The 10,000-nt window shown below is 41.1% G+C and overlaps 1 protein-coding gene across 1 annotated transcript in view; it reads right to left on the reverse strand.

Annotated features, from left to right (window-relative positions):
* The window catches only part of fnbp1a (formin binding protein 1a), a 33,315-nt gene that overhangs the window by 12,104 nt on the left and 11,211 nt on the right, over positions 1-10,000 (reverse strand). The window contains exons 7-9 of the mRNA XM_078249895.1: positions 8,804-8,818; positions 7,560-7,688; positions 660-806 (exon numbers count right to left, since the gene is read on the reverse strand). Of these exons, the coding sequence (XP_078106021.1) occupies positions 660-806; positions 7,560-7,688; positions 8,804-8,818 (291 nt within the window). The remainder of the gene's footprint in view (positions 1-659; positions 807-7,559; positions 7,689-8,803; positions 8,819-10,000) is intronic.

The following is a 10,000-nucleotide window of genomic DNA, read 5'->3' on the forward strand; positions in this document are numbered from 1 at the left end:
AGCCCTCTGGAGCAGATACGCAGAGCTTCTATTTTTGCTGGAAGCCGGAGAGCTCCGCAGCAATTTAGCACACGGCAGATAGTGCGGGACAGGAAGTAGAGCACAGAAACAAAATAAAAAGCCGGTTAATTTTCAAAATAAAATACACCGTGCTCACGGCGAATCATATTTCCCTGCACTACACCTTGAGAACACAGCACAGAGCTGTTCCCCCTCTACTCCTCTGGATGGAAACTAACTGTTGGTTTTGTGGTTCTATTCTACGTGAATTCGCGAGATCTAGCGGGTCCTCGTGACTTCAGCTGTCAGTCATGGCCGCAGCCGTGCCGCAACAAATCCAGACCTAGTGGGTATCGACGAATGGCGGAACATGTAGCCGTTCCGTAGCGGAGCCGGTCCGCAGACGTTCTGCATTCAGTGGAAATCTGGAGTAAGGCCGGCTTCACACTGGCTGCGTGGCGTGAGCGTGTCAGCTGTGTAGCGGGTCCATAGGGTTAACCCTAACCCTAACCCTATCCACTAACCCTAACCCTAATAAAAACATGACTTTGTTTTCCGAAGCTTTCAGCCACATCTTGCGGTCATCTAGCAGGTTGCGTGGGTCGTACATATACATGTTATTGTTATTGTTATTATTATTATGATGAACATGACTTTACCATGCGGGGCTGGATGCCCTCAGAAGCGTCCATCATGACGTCCAGACAGCGACTCACAACAGGAAGAACTTTTCTCTCTGCCTCTGCTGATGAACGCATCGCTTCACAGATTCTCTCAATCCTCCGCTCCTCCATGTCCTGGATTCGCTGCCAATAACAGACATCACTATTATGCACCTTGAATATAACGACAGCTACAGAGATTAATGGGTTATTTAGCAACTGTTAAATTAATCTCCAACTATTCACTATACCATATGAACTATGTCCATACTCCTACAGTGACTGTAAACATGGTACTTAGCTAAAAGCTAATTAGCAGATTTGTGATATGACCGGCTGGTCTGCATTATCATCCAGGCAGAGCGCCTCTTCAACCCCTGTACTCAGTAGGACACAGCCGTGGACAGCTGCTAAAGGGGAAATTAGCAACAAAAAACCTCCTCAACAACCTAGTGTGCAACTGGATAAGATTTGCTCCTCTGCTGCAGGACACTGAATCTCCATCTGATGACCTGGATTACGTCTCATCGTCACACAGCAGGGTAAGGACAGAGAGTAATTCAAAAAGTAAAAAGCTACAGGGAAAGCTAACGACTGGGCCTCAAACTCTGATGGTGGGTGACTCTGCTGTAAAAGATATAAAAAGCAGTAAAAACACCAAAATACTCATTAATACTTGTTTTCTCAAAGACACGGTGTCTGACTTGGCCCAAAGATATACATATCGTGGCGTACACCAAACTGTGAAGAACATTATAATGCATATAGGGTCACATGATGTTGTAAAGCAACAGTCTGAATTGCAGAAACTGGACTTCATGAATCTGCTGAACACAGTCAGCTCCCTAAACACGAAGGTGTTTATCAGTGGCCCTATACCGCCAGTCAGAAGAGGAGCTGAGAGATTCAGCAGACTGTTGGCACTGAACAAATGGCTTTCAACTGCATGTACCGTCCACTCTCTGCAGTTCATTGACAATTTTAACATTTTCTGGGACCGCAGACATCTTTTTAAGGCAGATGGACTTTTCCTTAACAAGCCAGGAGTAAAGCTGTCTCAACCCCCTCTTCCCCCGTTTAACCCCCCTCGAACTCCCTTACAAACACCAATGGCTTAGAGGATCCCTCTCCCTCACTGCCCTATACCCCACCCATGCCATTGCTCTCTTCACTCACCCTTTCCCCTCTTTCCCCCTGCCCCCAGTTGGAGTTAAGTGACCAGATGAAGGAGCTGGTTAATGCTGGAACCAAATGTACCCCCCTTCCTTCTCCCATCATTCACCCCCAGCATCAAACTGCCCCTGTTTTGACACAATCACCAAAAGTAAAACACCAGACACCTCTGCCAGGATGACAGCTAACTCCTCCCCAGACTGATAAGGATACTTGTGTACAAAATGCAGCACGCTTTAACTGATATGTGCCAGGTCCAGGCTGCACGCCTTGTGGCACTCAGGACCCTTTCCAGGACAATCCCTGTGTATTAAATTCTTCCTCAGTTTATGTTGTGATAGGTAATAGAAAAAGAATGATGAATCCGCTAAGTAAGAAGAAGCACTTAACTGCCAACTTAGCAAATTTAACATCCATTCCTCGTCAGCCACAGCCTGTCCTAAAAAATTAGACAGATAATTATTTTAACACACTAACATTAGCCTTACTAAACGTCTTTGGCAGGAAAATAATTTTTACTCAATGATTTTATTATTAAACACAATCTTGACCTCATGTTTTTAACTGAAACCTGGTTAGACCATAATAACAGTGATGCTGTTCTTATAGAGTCAGCTCCCCCTAACTTCAGTTTTATGAGTGAGAATAGAGCGAATAAGAAAGGAGGTGGAGTCGCCATTTTGTTTAAATGTACGCAAAACACATATGGAAATGTTGCTTCTTTTGAATATGTGGCTCTACAGATAAGGTCCTCCCCTCGAGCTATACTTCTAAATATCTACAGGCCACCTAAATACTGTGCAACCTTCTTCGATGACTTCACTGAACTGCTGTCTATAATCTGTATTAACCTTGACTGTGTAATTATTGCTGGTTATTTCAACATTCATGTTGACAACCCCCAGGACAGAGGGACCAAAGAACTGTGTTGTATTTTTGAGAACTATGGACTGACTCAGCATGTAACAAAGCCCACGCACAATAAGGGACACACTCTGGACTTGATTATCTCCAAGGGTCTGAACATTTCCAAGGTTGTGGTGACTGATATTTCTCTATCTGATCATTCCTGTCTTTTCTTTAATGGCACTATCTCTGTGCGCAAAAGTGTCCAAACAAAGGTAATCAGAAAACAGTATACCACTGAAAACACTGGTGAATCATTAATTCAGCTCTTCTCCATCTCTGGGGTCTCAGTCACTGAGCTTGTAGATAATTTCAACTGTAAAATTACAAATGTTATTGATGCCATTGCTCCCACTAAACTCAAAGCTGTCTCTGGTAAGAAAAGATCTCCATGGAGAAATGTTATAGAGGTGAGAACAGAAAAAAGAGAGTGTCGAAACGCAGGTGGCGAAAAACTAATCTCCAGGTCTATTATGACAACTATAAAGAAAGACTTCGCATTTATAATTTGGAACTGAGGAATGCAAGGCGTTCCTTCTTCTCGGACATTATCGCCAGAAACAATAATAATTCAAGTGCTTTGTTTGCTACTGTTGATAGGTTAACAAACCCTCCAGTACCAGTAGCATCTGAACTGTTAACCATCAAGGCCTGCAATGATTTTGCCTCCTTCTTCTGTGACAAAATTCAGAAACTTAGACAAGCAGTCAATGCCTCCATATCAAGTACAGGATATGTGTTGTCATAGTGTCCAGGCAAAACTAATTCCAATATGACACAATTTCATATGATTAACCGTAAAAACCTGGAGGACATTATACAACATCTGAAAACCTCCTCCTGCTGCCTTGATATTCTACCAACGGGCCTTTTCAAAAATGTTTTGAATTGTTTGGCTACTGATCTCCTACAGATTGTAAACACGTCTCTTCTCTCAGGTGTCTTCCCACAGGCCCTGAAAACTGCAGTCATTAAGCCACTCTTAAAAAAGAACAATCTAGACACGTCACTAATGAGCAACTATAGGCCGATATCAAACCTTCCATTTTTAAGTAAAATCATTGAAAAAGCATTTTTTCAATTATTTTACTTGAAAAAACTCAACCTTTTCTTGTCTGTAAACAACAGTTTTGATGCCTTCCAGTCGGGTTTTCGACCACACCACAGCACTGAGACAGCTCTTGTTAAAGTCTTTAATGACATCCACTTAAACACAGATAGTGGAAAAATTTCAGTCTTGGTATTACTTGATCTCAGTGCTGCATTTGATACGGTCGACCATGACATATTACTAGACTGATTGGAAAACTGGGTTGGACTTTCTGGCACAGTACAAAACTGGTTTGAATCCTACTTAAAGAAGAGGGATTACTTTGTATCTATAGGTAATTATGTATCTGAACATACAAATATGACGTGCGGAGTTCCCCAAGGCTCCGTTCTGGGACCTCTGCTGTTTAACATTTACATGCTTCGACTGGCTCAGATTATGGAAAACATACAAATAAGTTACCATAGTTATGCGGACGACACACAAATTTACATAACCTTATCGCCTGGGGACTATAGTCCAATACAAAAACTGAGTAAATGCATGGAACTAATTAAAGATTAACAACTGGATGTGCCAGAACTTTCTTAGATTAAATGAAGAAAAAACTGAGGTGGTTGTTTTTGGAGCAAAAGAGGAACGATTAAAAGTCAGCACTCAGCTTCAAACAACAACGTTCAAAACAACAGACATAATCAGAAATCTGGGTGTAGACATGGACTCAGATCTGAATTTCAACAGCCACATTAAGACAATTACAAAGTCAGCCTATTATCACCTTAAGAATATCTCAAGGGTTAAAGCGTAACTCTCGCCAAAATGCAACCAAGGGTCTTTTTGTGAATGTACCTGAGTCAAACTTTCATTTAAAACATATTTAGGACGGAAGCCCCACTTTTAAGATGTACCGTATTTTCGTTTTTCGGTCAAATGGCCTTTTGAATGGGAGTAATAGGGGCACTTTTATGCTAGCCTCAAAATAGCTATTTTTAAAACACTAAGAAGGCTCGACACAACATGAAACTTTGCTCCAATCACCAGGGTCTCTACACATGAACTCAGCGTTGAGAACATTGTTTGTGTACCAAGAGTTTACTAAAAAGAAAGGTTTTAACAACTCACCGTAGCTCTTGTTGTTTCCGGCTGCTACCACCTCGGCAGTCAAAACGAGTCAATATCAAAACAAGTAGCCACAGATTTAGGATATCCCTTGTGCACCGGTGTAGTTAAGGTGTAGAGCCCCTGGTGTTAATTCGAGCAAAGTCTCATGTTGTGTCGAGCCTTCTTAGTGTTTTAAAAATAGCTAATTTGAGGCTAGCATAGTAATGCCCCTATTACTCCCATTCAAAAGCCCATTTGACCGAAAAACGAAAATACGCTACATCTTAAAAGTGGCGCTTCCGTCCTAAATATGCTTTTAAACTAAAGTTTGACTCAGGTACATTCACAAAAAGACCCTAGGTTGAATTTTGGCGAGAGTTACGCTTTAACCCTTGAGATATTCTTAAGGCGAGAGTTATGCTTTAAAGGAGTTTTGTCTCAGCAGGATTTGGAAAAACTTCATGCTCCATGCTTTTATCTTCAGTACACTTGACTACTGTAACGGTGTCTTTACAGGTCTCCCTAAAAAAATCAATCAGACAGCTGCAGCTGATTCAGAACGCTGCTGCTGGAGTCCTCACTAAGATCAAGAAAGTGGATCACATCACTCCAGTTCTGAAGTCTTTACACTGGCTTCCAGTGCCTCAAAGAATTGATTACATAATGTATAAACTGTATGTAATACTGTAAAAAAATATACACCTCTTGGTTTGTAAATCACTAAACGGTTTAGGGCCGAAATACATTTCTGATCTGCTACTACACTATGACCCACCCAGACCTCTCAGGTCGTCTGGGACAGGTCTGCCTTTTGTCCCCAGAGTCAGAACTAAACAGGGAGAGGCAGCATTCAGTTTTAATGCTCCAAATATCTGGAACAAACTCCCAGAAAACTGCAGATCTGCCGCAACTCAGTTCTTTTAAATCAAGGCTGAAGACCTATCTTTTTGATGCTGCCTTTCTTTAAATAATTTTTCACTTCTTGTACTGCACTGTAACGTTTATTCTCGTATTTGATGTTTTTATATTTTTTATTGTTTTTAACTCCTCTTAATGTTTTATGTAAAGCACTTTGAATTGCCCTGTTGCTAAAATGTGCTATACAAATAAAGCTGGCATGCCTTGTCTATTCTGATCAATCAATCAGTTTGAGTCAATTTTTATGAAAAACAGAAATCTTGCGGGATGTCAGCTTGTTAAATGTAAATATTTTCTATTTTTTTCTCTCCTCTGTGACAGTAAACTGAATATATTTGAGTTGTGGACAAAACAAGAAATTTGAGGACATCATCTTGGACATTGAGAAACACTGATCCACATTTTTAACCATTTATGACATTTTAGTGAACGAACTAATCCATCCATCCAGAAAATAATCCACATATTAATCCACCATGAAGATAATCGTTACAGTTACAACTTTATGTATATATAACTGGTACCCGTGTTTAGTTACCTGGTATATAACTGGTACCCATGTTTAGTTATCTGGTATATAACTGGTACCCATGTTTAGTTACCTGGTATATAACTGGTACCCATGTTTAGTTACCTGGTATATAACTGGTACCAGTGTTTAGTTACCTGGTATATAACTGGCAACCGTGTTTAGTTACATGGTATATAACTAGTACCCATGTTTAGTTACATGGTATATAACTGCTACCCATGTTTAGTTACCTGGTATACCGTGTTTAGTTACCTGGTATATCACTGGTACCAGTGTTTAGTTACATGGTATATAACTAGTACCCATGTTTAGTTATCTGGTATATAACTGGTACCCATGTTTAGTTACCTGGTATAGTTACCTGGTAACCGTGTTTAGTTACCTGGTATATAACTGGTACCCATGTTTAGTTACATGGTATATAACTACTACCCATGTTTAGTTACCTGGTATATAACTGGTACCCATGTTTTAGTTACTGGTATATAACTGTTACCCATGTTTAGTTACCTGGTATAGTAACTGGCACACAGTGTTTAGTTACCTGGTATATAACTGGTACATGCAGCCCATGTTTTGGTCCCATGAGCTATAACTGCTACCCGTGTTTAGTTACCTGGTATACCGTGTTTAGTTACCTGGTATATAACTGGTACCCGTGTTTAGTTACCTGGTATATAACTAGTACCCATGTTTAGTTACCTGGTATATAACTGGTACCCATGTTTAGTTACCTGGTATATAACTGGCACCCGTGTTTAGATACCTGGTATATAACTGGCACCAGGGTTTAGTTACCTGGTATATAACTGCTACCCGTGTTTAGTTACCTGGTATATAACTGGTACCAGTGTTTAGTTACCTGGTATATAACTGGTACCTGTGTTTAGTTACCTGGTATATAACTGGTACCAGTGTTTAGTTACCTGGTATAAAACTAGTACCCTGTGTTTAGTTACCTGGTATATAACTGGTACCCGTGTTTAGTTACCTGGTATATAACTGGTACCTGTGTTTAGTTACCTGGTATATAACTGGTACCCGTGTTTAGTTATCTGGTATATAACTGGTACCTGTGATTTAGTTTCCTGGTATATAACTGGTACCCGTGTTTAGTTACCTGGTATATAACTGGTACCCGTGTTTAGTTATCTGGTATATAACTGGTACCCATGTTTAGTTACCTGGTATATAACTGGTACCCATGTTTAGTTACCTGGTATATAACTGGCACCAGGGTGTGGTAGTGCTGGTGCTGGTCCTGGTTAAACTGGTTTAAACTGGTCACATATTCTTTCCGGGACTCTTCAGCAGCTTGTTTTTTCTGTTGAGCCGTCTGACGAGCCTGAAACCAGCATAATAGTTTAACACAAAATAAACCAATAGAATAATGTACTGTGGAAGAAAATGAATTACCAAATAGTTTTATTTTTATCCTATTCTCTTTCCTGACATTTCTACTGTGCTGAAACTATTTACCTGAATAACTAACTTGAACTCTCTCCTGATTTAATTAAGTCTGTCTTACTGTTCTACTGTCTGTCTGCCTTTTCTTTGTCTGCAGTGTTGATAGGAAGCTTTTCCCTTTGATCACTTAGTTTATTTAGAGCCAGGGTTAAGTCTGACAGAGATTCACACCTTAACTAACGGAGCAGACGGTATCAAGTCCGTGCAAATCTCCTCAGACAGACTGGTGAGTTAAATGTCTTCTCACCTTTTGTTTCTTCTGTTTCCTGTAAACTATAAAACCCAGAAACTTGTTCTGCTCAGAGAGAATATATAGTTTCTGTGAACTCTCCACTGCACAGAATAAAACTCATCTGTACCACAGAACTGGAACTGGGAGAAATTTTAATCTCTCACTTTTTGCTCAGTGATCAACAACAATGTTAAGAACCAAATTTGTGGTTTTGGGTGGAGTTAGGCAAAGGGTCCGGGTTAGTTGATATAAAATGTTAATCAGTGAGCTTTAAAAATGTTCCTGAGACATCACTTTCATCAGAATGGACGAACAGAGGGCATAAAAACATCTTCACCATTCTGACAATACACGTCAACATCCAGAAATAAATACTGCAAAGTGAGAAAATTCAACCAAATACCGAAACGCTGCAAGACGAGAAACTGTTTCCAGGGAACGATAAAAAGTGACGAAACATTTTAGTTCATTTTCCAACACCACTTGTTTTCTGCAGCCTTTCTGGATTTTGTTGACTTTCCTCACTTTGCAGCATGTTTTCTGAAAGCTGTGCATGTTTTGTCTAATTGCTGATTTATTTATGTTTTGTCTATTTTAATGTGTTTTATAGTTTTAACATTGAGTGCATTGAGCTCTAAGGGCCACCGTAAAAACTACTTTTTACAGAACAGAATGTAATTTAAAAAATACATCTGCTGAAATACATAAAATAATTGCAATACATGTAATACGTTTACAATAAATGTGTGAAAGGAACTTACCTTCAGTGAGCAGCGCTGAGAAACAGACAGGACAGACAGGAGTTTCAGTTACGTAAATTGCAAAATAATACTGTTCACACTCTCAGCTATAGTTACAGTTATGTTTATGTATACAGTGAGGAGAACAAGTATTTGATACACTGCCGATTTTGCAGGTTTTCCTACTTACAAAGCATGTAGAGGTCTGTAATTTTTATCATAGGTACATTTCAACTGTGAGAGACGGAATCTAAAACAAATATCCATAAAATTACATTGTATAATTTTTAAATAATTAATTTGCATTTTATCTGATCTGAGGCTGTATGTTTTGGACACTCGGGTGAAGAGAGGGGCGGAGCTGTCAACCGATCACCATCTGGTGGTGAGTTGGGTCAGGGGGTGGGGGAAGACTCTGGACAGACCTGGTAAGCCCAAACGGGTAGTTTGGGTAAATTGGGAACGTCTGGAGGAGACCCCTGTCCGACAGACTTTCAACTCACACCTCCGGCGGAGCTTTTCGTGCATTCCTGTGGAGGCTGGGGGCATTGAACCCGAGTGGACAATGTTCAAAGTTTCCATTGCTGAAGCTGCGGCGAGGAGCTGTGGTCTTAGGTTCCTCAAGGGGCGGTAACCCACAAACACCGTGGTGGACACCAGTGGTCAGGGAAGCCGTCCGACTGAAGAAGGAGTCTTTCCGGGATATGTTATCCCAGAGGACTAGTACGCCCTCTATGGTAGAGGCAGAGCTGGAGGATGATGGGGGATTGTCGTCAATTTCCCTGGTGGAAGTTGCTGAGGTAGTTAAACAACTCCACAGTGGCAAAGCCCCACGGATTGATGAGATCCGTCCAGAAATGCTTAAAGCTCTGGGTGTGGAGGGGTTGTCTTGGTTGACACGCCTCTTCAACATTGCGTGGAAGTCTGGGACGGTGCCTAAGCAGTGGCAGACCGGGGTGGTGGTTCCCCTTTTCAAAAAGGGGGACCAGAGGGTGTGTGCCAATTACAGGGGTATCACACTTCTCAGCCTCCCCGATAAAGTCTACTCCAAGGTGCGAGAAAGGAGGGTTCGGTCGATAGTCAAACCTCAGGTTGAAGAGGAACAATGCGGATTCCATCCTGGTCGTGGAACAACGGACCAGATCTTTACTCTCGCAAGGACCCTGGAGGGAGCCTGGGAGTATGCCCAACCGGTCTACATGTGCTTTGTGGATCTGG

Source organism: Sander vitreus, chromosome 5, assembly GCF_031162955.1.
Source record: "Sander vitreus isolate 19-12246 chromosome 5, sanVit1, whole genome shotgun sequence".
NCBI lineage: Eukaryota > Metazoa > Chordata > Actinopteri > Perciformes > Percidae > Sander > Sander vitreus.